This window comes from Anastrepha ludens, chromosome 2 (genome assembly GCF_028408465.1).
Source record: "Anastrepha ludens isolate Willacy chromosome 2, idAnaLude1.1, whole genome shotgun sequence".
NCBI classification, from domain to species: domain Eukaryota; kingdom Metazoa; phylum Arthropoda; class Insecta; order Diptera; family Tephritidae; genus Anastrepha; species Anastrepha ludens.
In genome coordinates, this window is record NC_071498.1 from 154,596,395 (window position 1) to 154,611,474 (window position 15,080).

General features: G+C 32.5%; 1 protein-coding gene across 1 annotated transcript; it reads left to right on the plus strand.

The window, feature by feature from the left end:
• Nucleotides 1–5,579: 5,579 nt before the first annotated feature.
• LOC128860094 (uncharacterized) lies at nucleotides 5,580–14,776 on the plus strand. The gene is made up of 3 exons (XM_054097353.1): nucleotides 5,580–5,969; nucleotides 13,479–13,631; nucleotides 13,717–14,776. Exons 1-3 carry the CDS (start codon nucleotides 5,642–5,644, stop codon nucleotides 13,887–13,889), a joined length of 654 nt encoding a protein of 217 aa, XP_053953328.1. The 5' UTR covers nucleotides 5,580–5,641; the 3' UTR covers nucleotides 13,890–14,776.
• The last annotated feature ends 304 nt before the right edge of the window (nucleotides 14,777–15,080 follow it).

The following is a 15,080-nucleotide window of genomic DNA, read 5'->3' on the forward strand; positions in this document are numbered from 1 at the left end:
TGTAGAAGAGTAAGAAAGACAGAGCTAACGCGCGGTCTGCGCATGCCTGCACTCTCCGAGTTACTCTTACTGATTTCGGGAGTCTACGACTTACTCTTTCGAATTCGAACTTGCTCGGGCACGCGGCACTGCAGTACGAATAGCAGGCTAAAACCTTTTCAGGGTAGTTGCAGTCTCACTTTGTCTAGTCTTTACACATGCGTAGATACTACAAGTCTCATACACACAAATTTACTCTATTCAGTATTCATATAAGATGAAATAATTTTCATATAAGATGTAATTTTGTTAATTACAATAAAATAATCAAAACATGAATTTTGAAATTATTTTACGGAACAAAATTGTGGCAAATAAAGAAGAAATTTATCATTACCATAATTTCATTTATAAAATTTTATCGATTAAAGTACAATTCACAACAAAAATGAACTAAAAAAACCAAACTGGAACTTTACATCTCGTTTTGATTGTGTCAATATAATCCACGGTCTCCTTTTTCTGTGCTGAGAGTATCTATTCTGTGCCAATGCTGGGATGCTTGATATAGTAAATATTACAATCATTCTATTGGCAACTACCTATGTACAGAAGGTTATGAAAGTGAAGCAAAATGCATCCCACGCTTTTAACTCTAATTTGAATTATTCTATTTGTGTCTTAATTTTTGTTATAGTTCTGTTCTGAGGTAGTTGACTATGACTGATCGTTCGATTTGCTATTACTTCATTGTAGGTCTCTTTGTCATTAAAATTTATTTTCTACTTTTTAGTTCGATTGGCAATAGAAGCGTGTTTTTTAGTTTTTTTAAACTCTTTTTTATTTAGAAATAAGGTAATTCTTTAGTAAAGTAATTGACCGAGATACATACTTTAAGGGGTTATATAGAGACAGGCCGAAAAAAAATTTCCAGAATTTTTTCTGAGAAAACCTTTAAATTTATTGGTCTAAAAATTTCTACACACATTGTGTTATCTCTTAGCTGTATTTTAAGACTAAGTAATAGTAATAATATTTATTTGGAAAGGAGCTACCGCTGATCTCCTATAGCTCCTCTCAAAAAAGGCGTTTTGCGGGGACCACTAAATCTCTGAACTGGATACTCTGAAACTAAAAAATCAAACAGATTTCTTTAAAGTAATGTGAAATGTAGTAATTAATCGAATGAATAAGCAAAATAATTTTTTTTGACAAAATGGCGGTTTCTCAAAAAAAAAAACAAATTCGATTTTTTACCAAAATTTCGACTTTAAATTGTTTATAAAACAATATTTTTCGTTGAGGAAAAGTCTGCCATTAATTACTAAAAATAATATTATATTTAAAAGCTCGTGTTAAAATTTGAGACTAATCGGTGTACCCGTTTCCGAATAATGTGGTTACCGACTTTGGAAAGACCATTTTGAGAAAAACGCATTTAAAATTTAGTAGCATAAATTTCTTAGATAGGATAATTTTTTTTTAACCTACATGGAGTTGTCTATTTCAGGACCATATAATACACCCTCCGCCGCTTCGGCAGCTTTTATTAACTCGAGCTGATGTTGTCTGCGGGTTATTCTTCCATCTCGGGTGCTCTCACACGCTCTGAGATCGGAAATGATTTCCACAGTTTTCGAACCGGCCAGATGTTGGGAGAGACATTCCAAATCAGTTGATCGCAGCGCTCGTTGTTGTTTTGGTTAAAGCCTCCTACACATCATTCCAATAAACTCTCACTGTTGAGATCTGTACAGCCGCACCTTGAGTTTGGTCTGTCCGGGGGATCGTGTTGAGGGTTTTCATCAGTTGAACAATAATGATAATATGTGGTCCAGATAGCATTATACATTTCTTCAACGGAATCACAATTTTGTTCTCGACTTACGTATGTTAAGAGATTTTCCCATTTCTCTATAAGACTTCATTTTTACGAAAAGATTAGAGAAAAAAGTATGAACGAACTCTCAAGGCTTGGCTGCTTATACTGACTCTTAAGCATTTTCTAATTAGGGAACAGAAAAATAAAAATTTACCTTTCAGGCATAAAAAAGCAATGACACACTATTGCCTATGTATCTAAATACATTAGAAAGGAACATTTCCAATGGGCAGGTGCATAAAAGCAACAGCGTTCCAGGTACGCGCTGCATACATTAAGAAAATAAAATTAAAAAAAATCGATTTTTTGAAAATTCTAACTATTTATAACCCCTAAAAATCCAATGCGCACTGATACGAGTGTGTGATTGCATATATCCAATTATGCACTTATTTCCTCTGCACAAATTGATGACAACTAAGATGAAGATTAAAGCAAAAGTCTTTCATATTGTAAATAAATCAGAAATGGAAATAAAACAGCTCCTCGTCGACGTGCTTGAATAGCTCAGCTATTCTTAAATCGTCGGCTACATCCATATTTATATGTACTTACCTGTATACGTGCATGTTAGGGCGGGTCGATTTAAAAATCGCTCATTGCTCTGTGAAAATCGTATTCTAGGGATCAAAATAAGAAACTTTGCCGAAGGAACCATACCTCTAAAACGAATTCTGATGTCCCCCAATTTTGGTCGAACGAAAAATCCAATCGAGTCCAAATGTATGACCGACCCCAACTAACTTTGGACGGCCGATCCACCCATGCCAGTGGCACACTCCCTGGGACTTCCCTGGGGGGTTCCCCATACAATCATTTCAAAATATCACCATTTTTGGCCTTTACATGAGAAAAGAAACTAAAAAGTTCGACCCAAATTGGGGGACATCAGAATTCGTTTTAGAGGTATGGTTCCTTCGGCAAAGTTTCTTATTTTGATCCCTAGAATATGATTTTCACAGAGCAATGGGCGATTTCTTTGCCTCCCCACAAAAGAAACTAAAAAGTTCGACCCAAATTGAGGGGCATCAGAATTCGTTTTAGAGGTATGGGTCCTTCGGCAAAGTTTCTTATTTTGATCCCTAGAATATGATTTTCACAGAGCAATAGGCGATTTTTTTGCCTCCCCACAAATCGACCCGGCCTAGTTCATGTATATAAATTTACTACCCCATCTTAACATTTTTCACTTTCAAAGCTCACTGATTGTGAAAAGTGTTTATTAACGTAGCAATATAAAAACTTTTTCGCATGGCGTTGAATAACAAAGTTGCAATAAATATCAGAATATCGGCAGGTACCAATCGATTTGTATTCAAACGCAAGAAGATAACTTTAATTAGGGAAATTTTGTAAGATACTTCCACTCAATTACTATCCACTTAATTACACTGTTCTATTAAATAACCGGATGTGGGGCACAATAAGCGTTTGGAAAAACAAAGGCTTTGTTTTTGAAAATAGGATCACTTAGAATGATGCTAAGAAATAATCTTCCGCTATAAAATAAAACTTCGAAATAAAACCACGGGAAGCAAGTGCACAGTTATTGTATTATACGGCCGCTCGTCACGCATTCTAAGCTGCGGGTTGAGGCTGGTATATAAAGTACTTATATGTTTATATTTTATCACACTTTGAACTAAGGCACTGCATGCAAACATTCATTAGTGCAAAAGTTTGCATCAGAACAATTAAGAGGGCATAAAACTAACTAAAAGAAGATAATATTCCTCTTAATAAAAACTTTCTATAATACACCTACTTACTTGTATATTAAATCGAATTGAATATCTAAGGGCATTGCACAAACTTTTGAAAGGGCTTCATTTCTGCGTATTTCTGATAGAAAAAATCCTGCTTTACTTAGCTGTGGCAATCCGTAAATTAGATTTGTGGGGGTTGGACAAGTACAAGCACTCAGTGAGGAGACTGTCGTCAGTCAGCAAACGTAATATACACAAATAGCATTTGCTTTTAGCAGCACACCTCATTTATTATAAATAGCCACATACAATTCGCCATTGTAAGGAAGATTGAGATTCGCAGTGATGTGGTAACGAACTTCATAACAACTTTGTGGGTATTTTAACCTTGATAAAGCACAATCAATGAGCATTCAAGTAAATTTCGTTTGGAATTACCTACGGCCACAGAGAAAAATTAGTGAAGAAAACGAAAAAGAAATTTCATTGAAATCGAAAGCAGCCGATTCGCGTAAAGAAAAGAATCTGGGCCATTGAGCCGTGATAAGCAGACATAAACTCACATAAAACCAAACGCAGCAGAATGCCAATTACCTAAAAAGGTTATGGCAGAAGACATAGTTTGCAAATACCGTTTAACAACAACTATGCGAAGAATTTGTGAGTTAACTAACTTGTGCGTGTATGTGTATGTGTATGTAAGTGTAACTGTCATTAAGGAACACCGGCAAATTTTTAATGAACTGTTGACTTTCATGGCCGCAAATGCAGCAATAAATTCAGATAAGCAGTTAAGTGATTGTGTGTATGTGTGTGTGTATGTGTAACTGGCAGCGCACAAATTTATGAACAAGAATTTGGAACAGGCAATTCGTTGCGTCGGGGTGTGGCGGCGCGGAGTGCGCCCGACTTCGGATTTGCGGCGAACGACTAGTGGCCAACAATCATAATTGAATAAAATCACGTACGTGCGCAAGCGAGGAGTATGAGTGTATGCGTGTGACACATATACGCATGATGCATATTAATGATAATAAACTACAACAACAATTTTGCTCAAATAGGACATTTGATACGAAAATATAGTTTTTAAATGTTTGTGTTTTTTTTCTATTTAGTATTTTTTTGGTTTTTTTGTTAAATTGTTGTTGCCACGCATGGGTAAGCGCGATATGAGTTGATGGCTTCCCTTTCATTTGACACAGGAATAACAACAACAACAATAAGCCACACACAAAACCAGCCAGAAGTGACAAGTCAAATGGCCGAAAGTAGAGAAAGACGAGGAAACCAAAGAAGGGCAAAGAAGTCACGCAGACACTGAATTTGGCGCTTGCGGCTAACAAAAGTGCGACACTAGCTATTTTTATTGTTGTTGTTGTTGGCATTCAAGCTCATTTTGGAGAAGAAATTGTATTGCTTTGGGAATGTGTGTCGAAAAAATCGAAGGCAAGCAACGGAAAGTGCGTCCAAAAATCGAAATCGACCGACTGGCAGCAGGCGGCGGGCACTCAGTGCTGGCGGCGGGTGGGTGCTGTCTTAGCATTGCGTAGTGACCAATAGCGTTAGCAAAAAACACTACCAACAATAGCAAGCGCAGTGCTAGTGGTGATTTGAATTTTGCTTATTTGTAATGCAACAGCGCGTACTTGCCGCTTCACCATTATCCAACCCCCGGCCTCCCTCTATCTTCACTCAACACCTTCTTTTCGCCAAGGCAGGTGCGTGGTGTTGTTGCACACGTTGGTGTTTGCATATTTTCTTGCTTTCCGATTTCTAGTAGACCAAATAGGAATTGGAAAAAGTTGGAACTTTTTCGGCTACGCATTGCCTAAGTCGCTGCGACAACATTTCACATACGCCTCGATTTTAATACATTTGAATTCGATTCGCTGCAAATCGATTTGTTAGATTCACCTCGTATAAATACTCGTGCTTGGCACTTAGTCAATCACAAAACAATTTCAACCTTCAAACGGTGTGTGCTGTGTGTGATCAACCCACAATAAAACGGATTAATTAATTAGCCAAACATAAAATTATAAGAATTCAAAACTAAACAAAAACTACGAAAATGTGTTCGAAATTCGTTTGTGTCGTACTCATCGCCTCCTTCGCCTGCTGCGCTGTAGCCTTGCCCTCACAGCAACAGCTGGATAACAGCGAAAAGGATGTTATTGCTTTGATCGATAGAATCGACAGTGCCGAGTCGATGCCACTCTTCGCTGGCCTGCGTGTTGAACGTTCGGAAACTGGTCGCTCATTCGGTGTCTCATCTAATGGCGTTGAATCGGTTGAAGATCGCGTCGAACGCTATCTGGCCACACACGAATTGAACATCGGCCTGACCGGCGATGAGGATGAGGAAACCGAGAGCGAATATGCCGGCCGTGCCATGGAGGGTAAGAAGAAATTAATTGGCAATAAGTAAAAAATACTAAAAATCAGTGATTTGTGGCTTGAAAGGGAGAAGCGAAAGCAAATTATTAATGAAAGTGCAAATTTATGAATTGAAGTGAATTTTAGAAGTGTTGAAATTCATTTAAAGTGCATGAATGTTTTAGAAAAGCGCTATGGACTGTGAAGGAGTAACAGAAAAATCAGTCATTAATATGAAAACAAGGTGTGAAAAATTATGTTTTGATAAAAGATAAATAATATTGCAGCTTTGGTGCATTCTCAACTCATACTATTCAGATACAAACAGGCTGGAAATTAGTTGTGAAATTAAATGAGCGACTTTTTCATAATAGAAAAAAAATATTGTATTCACTCGAAAAAAGCTTATGAATGTCTTTTTAAATTAAGACAAAATAAATAACTTAAAATATAAAACAAAACAATCAACTGTTAAAAAGCCGTTCTTTGGGTCTCTATAAAAAAAATTCAACATTAAATATTGCTTGAATAATTTAAATTTGCTTTGCTACTTAAAAAAAATTATTCATAATTTTTCACTTTGATTTTCAATTCATAAAATAAAACACTTAAATATCTCAGCGTGTTGTTTACAAGACAAAACTAAAGATTAACAAATGTTTATATAATAAAAAGAATATAAAATTTAAAAAAAATATAATATAAAAATATTATAAAAAATATATTTATAAAAAAATTATTTTTTATAAAAAATATAATATAATTTTTTATTGCTTAAGCAAATTTTATTTTTTTTATTACTAAATTATAATTATTAGCAGATTTAGTAATAAAAATATATTACTTTTCTATAAAAAAATATATTATTGTACTTTTCTATATCAAAAGTATAATAATACTTTTACTATAAAAATATTATTTATTATAAAAAGTATAATAATACATTTACTAAAAGTATAATAAAATTTTTTATTTTATTATTATTATTATTATTATTATTATAAAGAGAAACAGATTTCCATATAAATAAAGGATTTAATATAATAAAAAATAATATTATAAAAAATATAATATAAAAATATTAGTTTTTTATAAGAAATAGAATATTATTTTTTATTATTTAGGGAATTTTCTTATTACTAAATTTTAATTACTACTAGATTTAGTGATAAAAAAATACTAGTTATAAAAATATACAATAAAAAAATGCTATTCTAAGAAATTAATATTAATAACAGTAATATGTTTTATAAAAATAATATTTCTTATAAAAAAAAATAGTATTTTTATATTAGATTGTACTTTTTATATAATATTTTTATATTATATTTTTAATAATACTTTTATACTATTTCTTTTTATTATTATAAAATAGCAAAAAAATTAAATTAAGATAATAATATATTTTATATATTTTTTAAATTGTTTTAATATTTTTTATAATATGTTTTTTTTTTTGCTAAATGCTGGCAGTTTACTTTTCTACCTTTGACTTTTATTATTATTATAGTATTTTTCTAACTTAATTCACTTAGACAGTTAAGTAATGAAAAAACTTAAATTAAATAATATTGTACTAATTCAGTAATAAAAAAAAAAATTTTTTTTTTAATAATTTCCTTTTTATTTTTTAATTTTACTTTTACTAGTTCAGTAATAAAAACATTTACTAATACTAGTTCAGTAATAAAAACATAATTATAATTATAATATTTTTAATTTTTATAATTTTGTAACATTTTTTATAATAAATTTTTGTTTTCTAATTTTTTCATTTCACTTTTCTACCTCAAAAAAATCCTACTTCATTTTTTCTATCTAATCATTAATATTCATTAATTTTATGTTATAACTATTATTTCGCCTTACTATTAGCCCGCCTTATAACTATTGGTCTAATTTTGGTTTTTTTTTATTAGTAATATTTTCTTGATTTAATTCACTTAATCAGTATTTGAAAATTGAAATTTTCAAAACAAATATTTTCTCTTTTCATTTTTAAAATATGAGTTTAATTCACTTAGTTAGCATTTTTCCATTTTTCCAAACAGTTTTTACAATTTACAATTTTTTCCAATTTTTAAAAATTCACTTAGGCAGTATTTGAAACGTGAAATATCCACAGCTGATATAATAAACACAATTTTAAATTTAAAAAAATTAAAAATTACTTGAGCTTCGGCACTTTCAAATTTCATGCGTTAATTTCAACTAAATTTAGAATGAGTTTTTAATTAAATTTTGTTTTGTTTTTGTTTTTTTTGAGAAAAATTCAAAAGATTTTAAAATCTTACAAGCTGAAATATAAAATAAACCAAATTTTAAATTTTAGAAGATTAAAAATTACGTGAACTTTGGCACTTTCAAATTGCATGCGGTAATTTCAACTAAAAAGAGAATCCGTTTTTATAAAAAATTTTTTTTTATCTTCATATCTGTTTTCGACTTTTTCACAGTCACAGAAAAATTCCAACTCTCTAAACTTTAACCACTTTCTTTCAATACACATTGAAAATCCTTTTTTCTTCTTCTTCTCTTTTGTAAGTCCAATTTTTTGCATATTTTTCTGTCGTTAACATAGTTCGAGAGTTTCCTTAATACTTATCGAAGCGTATTTAACCACTGATTTATCAGTTTATTGACATTTAAAGTAAAATGCTCTATTCGCTTATCTGTTCCAAATGGAATTGGCGCAAATACATCCAAAAAATTCTATCCCTTAATGATCCAAAAATGTTTAACAACTTTTCTCTCATTAAATTTTTTGTATCTCTTCTGTGAACTCATTAGTTGCCTCCTCTCTAACTTAAACGCTTTTCGCAATCAATGAATTGAACTCGGAATCACACACATTTTAAATAATATTCCACTTACAACATTTTTGCCAAACCTTTCAACCCAACAAATGCATTGCTTTCATACACGCAACTGATCCAATATGACAATGAGAATCTATGCAAGAACCACCACAAAAACTCGGTTACGCGTCGCTATTGTGACATAAATCAATAGTAGAGAGAGGTGAAAAAATGCAATCCAAGAACCGCTATAAATGTCGTCGCCTACTTGACGCCGTAACACTACAACTACAACAAACAAGTTCATTCACCAATGTGGCACCATTTCCAGCATAAAACTCTGTAATAATTTTTATATGCTGAACTTCGACATCACCTTAATTGAGTAATATTCATAACGGTAGTTACGGCATTCTACACCTGCATGTGCAGCTTGACTTTACTGCAGTTCCAAATGCCAATTAAACACATACACACACATAGAACTGTGTGCACACCAAAGCTGTTAGAAAATAGAACGTACGCAATGCCCGACCACAGAATTGTTGCTGTGTGGAGACGCTTTTGTCTGCTGTGGCTAGTGAAAATTATTTGATGGGCCTTATGATGAGGTCTTGTAGCGCAATATGCACGTATATGTACATAAAAACATATCAAGTGTGTGAGTGATCAATGTGCAATTTATTGCTGCACAAATGGCATTCACCTGCTCGCCTGTATGTATGTGTTGCTAATGCAAATGAGCACAAAAACCTCAGCGCCTATGTGCCATACACAGCATCAAATGCCGTTACCTAGCAATGCATTGTTGATTTAGATTAGCCCCTTTTTTGTCTTCTCACTGGCTGAAGACCTAACGATGCTGATTGCAATCATACAGCCAAGCTTATCAGCTTTTGCAGAATAGACACACACACACATACACAAAGGAATTGTAATCTCAATGCAGCTTTTAATTGCGATCTTTGTTTACCTGCTTAGCTTAGGGGTGAGGAGTACGCACAAAATCCCAAGCCAAAAACTTAAACCAGGCAAGAAGAGATAAATCTAATATTTGTGGCTGTTTTCCTAATAAACCCTCAAAGGTTAAACCTCAAGCAGTGATGTGAATTGCTTATACACATTTCGGTATAGAGATTCGAATCACTAAAACCGCTAATTTTTTTTTAAAACCCATGTAATCCATATTGCAGAACTAATTTTATTTGTGGAAAAAGTTAAGTTATAGCGCCATAGAGCCTTTAATACAAAAGCATTTAACGAAAATCTTATCAGCACACAAACACACACATATATCAGAGCAGCGTCCAACTGCAAACAAAATATGGCAAAGGGTTGTTAATAAATTCCACCTTTTTTGTACCCTTACAACAGCTCACTCAGCTTCATTCAACCACACACAAGAACTCGCATTTACGTATCATCATTTCATTTTCCTACTTCACTTACGCTCGAAATCCAATATATTCGTGCGCACACACGCACGCACACATAGATTTGTGCTGATGAGAGCTTAATAATAACTTTCAATCTTGACTGTAAGCAAGTTTTATATACTCGTATACATATTTCCATGTATGTGCCCATGTTTGTATGTGCATTGGCAGCTAACCGCATGGAATTTATATTCTTGGCATGCAAGCATCCTGCTACGCTCAGCTGCTTATCAGCAAGTCCTCTCGAGCTCTTTAGCATTTCGCATATGTGGCCGCAACCACTTTTGCCTTCTGGTTTTTAACATCATTTAAAGTTTTTGCTCATAATAAATAAATAGTTTGGCTGAAAGGAGTTTGAAACTGACGCTATCCGCATAAGTTTTGACTCTTGCCTTTCCAATGCTTTTCTGGCGTAAGTGCTCTGGTGCTTTGTTACGAGTAGTGTAATAGAGGATAGTAATGGCTTCGGGTGCTGACAAGCATATTTATAAGCTTTTAACCCCTGCTTTGGCGCATTCATTGAAGAGAGAGAGCGAAGGCGGAAAGTGGATATTTACGTGGAGTATAGAGATTACATGAGGAGAATTGCTGCTTAACCGCAACCTAAATAAATTTAAATGAAAAATATATTCGAAATTTGTCTGAGTGGAATATTAATATGAGGATGCTAATGGTTTTTTTTTTTCTTTTTTTCTCCTCACAAGAGCTTTCTGATTTTAAACAAAATATCAGAAGAATATTTGAAGAAAAATAGTATGACTCTTTGTGAAGCTTTTAAATAAATAAATAGATTGAAATAAAAAAAATAATAAATTAATAACAATAATTTATAATAAATCAATTAACTTAAAAATAAATTTAAAAAAAAAATATTAGACCTTAAATAATTTAAATTATTAAATAAGAAAACTTTAAATTTAATAAATAAATTTAAATACAAATAGTGAAGCTTAAATAATAATGTTTAATAAAAAAGTTTAAATTTACAATTTTTAAAATAAATCATTTTCATATTTTTTCATAAAGTTTAATAAATAAATAAAAAAAAGTAAAGTTTAAAGTTTTTAAAAAAAATGTTCCATTAATAATTTTTTTTGTGCTGAAATATTAAAGTTTAATAAATAAATAAAAATAAAAATATTATAGCTCACAGTTTTATAAATAAATTATTTTCTTAAAATATTTTTTATGCCCAAATATTAAAATTTTCAAATATTCACGTTTTATAAATAAATAAAAAAAAATAGTAAAGCTTACATATTTTTTAAATAAATTATTTTCATTAACAATTTTCTTTTTGTGCTCAAATATTAAAGTTTATTAAAAATCGAAAAGGTAAAGCTTGCAATTTTTTAAATAAATTATTTTCATTAAGAATTTTTTTTGTGCTGAAATATTAAAGTTAAATAAATAAATACAAATAAAAATATTATAGCTCACAGTTTTATAAATAAATTACTTTCTTAAAATTTTTGTTTGTGCCCAAATATTAAAATTTTTAAATACTCACTTTTAATAAGTAAAACTTACAGTTTTTTAAATAAACTATTTCCATTAAAAAAATTGTTTGGGCCAAGATGTGACAATTATGACCCAGCCTAACTTCCATTTGCCTACCTAAAATGCAGCCAACAAATGAATTTGTAAATAAAAAGCCCATTGCTTTGCATTTTACCCAAATCGCAAGAAACCACACCTAAGGCGACTTTTAGTGCCAGTTAACACAAACATTTTCCAATCTAACTTTTATTAGCAGTTCTTCATTAAACTTCACCACAAACAAGCAATTTTCAGTAAAATACACTTTTTTGAGTAAACTAAAAGGTTGGCTGCGATGATCTGAGCAAAGGTGCAGTTACGCGCTGTTAAAATTGTATTCAACGTTTTGTGGTAGTAAAGGAAGGTGACGAGATCCAGTGAAAAACAATGACACCATCAAAAAAACAAAACAAAAGGAAAAAATAAAAGTTTAAGCAAACTCAAATTGGGAAAACGAAAAGAAATTTAAATTGAATTTTTACAATTTTCAAGCATCTTAACTTTAACAGCAGGCTAACCCTATTACAGCTATTTGTCCCCAAAAAAATATAGTACATTACTAAATTCAGCGCAGTTGCAACTTTTTATTTTATGTGTTGCAATTACTTATACGCGTGTAGTTGTGGGTAAATGTGGGGAACTTGAACTGCACTTTGGAAACTTTTTCACATTTTTTTTTATTTTTCTCGACGCTCTTAAGCTTCCACCGCATTATAACACCTTACCATGACACCAAAGCTTCTCACAAGCATTTGCAGTTTTTATCCGCAGTTGGCAAGGCAACAACTTAGCTGCTCATAAAGCGGGTTACTGCTTTCAAAGCCACGAAATCTTACTCAGGCACCACTGTCGTGCCGCATGACACAACTTTCTCTTTCACTTGTGCTTTGCTCCAAGCCAAAGTTGTTTGTGTATATTGAACATTTTTGGCTCCTGACTTTGCACCTGAGTTTGCTTGCATACTTTTACGTTGCTTGCACAGAAGCACTTTCACAAACATACGCTGATGCACCACACAGAGTTGCCAGTTCGAAATATTGTCTAGTACCAAAAAGTCTCATATATTTATAAGCACTAGACGAAATCTGATTTATAGACGTATTATAAAAAACGTATAAACGTATTAAACTTGCTCACATTTACATATAGATATGACAAAATTTCAATTTGAAAAGAAGTTATTCTTTTAGATTTTATGCCAACTAAATTTACTGAATTCTAAGTATGAAAAATTTACTATGATAAATTTGCTATGAACTATGAAAACTATAGCGATAAAGTGTTTCCTATGTGCACTCAGGCGCTAGCCAACAATTAAAAGGAAAAGAAGAAAAACATTTTCCAAAAAGATAGAAAAAATCTTAAAAATATAATATAATAACTCATTTTTAGCAGTTTGAACTAACATTCGCTGGTTTAAACTTAGTTTGATTGCGCGAAAATGGCAGCACTGCTTACACCGCCACTTTCTGGTGCAGCATTTGCTACCGCACCAAAAGTATAGCATAGTTGCAGGCGCGCATAATTTAGCACTTTCATGTGTCGCTCGCCTACAGTCTGCAAACGACTTTAGCTAATATTTGTTGAAAGATTGCGTCTTAAAGTTTAATCTTATGGTAGAATACTTGAAATTTCTTTATTTATTTATTTTTTGGAATTTTTAAATTTTATTCAAATATTCAAAATTCGTTAATATCTCTTGCCCTTTCGCAGCATTTACTAATTCCCATGCTTTGTCTACTCTATGCTTTCCTTACAGAATCCCGCAGCAAGAAAATGAAGAAGATGCTCTTGCCCCTGCTCCTGATCTTGAAACTGAAGAAGGCTGTACTCTGCAAAATTGCTTTCAGCATCGTCAAATTCATCTCGCTCAAGAGTTTGGCCATTTCCATTCTGGCTCTGATCCTCGCTGGTGCGTAGTAGCTCAAAACATGAGCCGACTGCAACATTTATATTTTTATATAATAATTTTTTATGCATTCTTTACTCCCACTTAGGTGCCACTTTCTTCAAGGACTTGTTGGGCAAGAAGAAGGAACACATCACCACCGCTTACATCACCGGCAGCCCATTGAACGCTGAAATCGTGCACTCCGACTGGAACCGCAACGGCCAGGCTGCTGCCTCTGACTTAGCCTACAACCAATATGGCTTGGCTCAACCCTTCTAAGTGCATACAAGCACAACAACACAAGCGATTCGACAACGGCACAACCCGCCGCTAGAATATTTCTAGCTCTCCTATCCCATTCTCCCGCTTTCTTTAGCTTTCTCTGCCTCTATCGAATCTATTTATTTCACGCAATGAAAGTTGATCACTTTTACCCAAATGCTTTCCATTTCTATCGATCAACATAAGAATGACTAAATTTTAGTTTATTTATAAAAATCTATATTTATAAATATTTATTTGTAGTCAAGTATTTAGTTTTTAATTAGTGAAAACTATGCGATACCAAAAAAGTCAAACAAAAGCAAATGCAAAAAAGCAAAATGCAGCAATGCAAAATTTAAAAAACACAAAAAAAATAATAAACAAAAGCGAATAATATTTATTTCATCAAAACAAATACATATAAATAATTTTCTTATTTATTTATCTTGCAAAGAGTCAAATACCAAAGCCATCAATTAAGTCCTGTTTGTGGCATATGAACGCGCTGAGGCATGCAACCGCCTTAACGCAATTAGTTAAGCAATCAGTAATGTAATAGTCAACGCGAGAAATATCAAATATGTCTTTAATTACTTATTCATTAGTAGTAATTGATTTGTTTGAATATATGGAATTTATTTTTAATTAATTGCTTGCAATTAAGTTAAGCTCAGGTTCAGCAAATAAAATATTTCGCAGCAGTTAAATAATAGCTTTATTCCTCACAGTTTCTCCTGTGAAATATTTTGTAGCAAATCGACAGAGTGTTGCTATGGCACACACACACTCACCCCACACACGCCACTTAAAATCATTCAAATATCAACCAAATTTCCTTCAGCCCTTTCCGCAAGCATCAGATTTAATTAAATTAAGAATTTATGTATATTTTTGTAAAATAAACGCCCAAGCAAATGCAATTGAATAAAAATAATTCATTAAATAAGCAAATTAAATCATTTTCTGCGAAGGGCGGATGTGTAGTCGCAATAGTGGGTACGGTTGCCAGTTGGACTATGCTTCGGTGCACAGAAGTACACTTGACTGAGAATACTTTTTGATTACCATGCAACCAGAGGCACTTGTTTTTGCATGTCATTCAGCCGTTCATAGAGCAATCACGACGTGTCCAGCGTGGAAATTTTAAATTTAAAATTTCTCCCTAACCGCTGAGCGTATGAGCTGCAGGGGCCGCGTTAGCTTCGT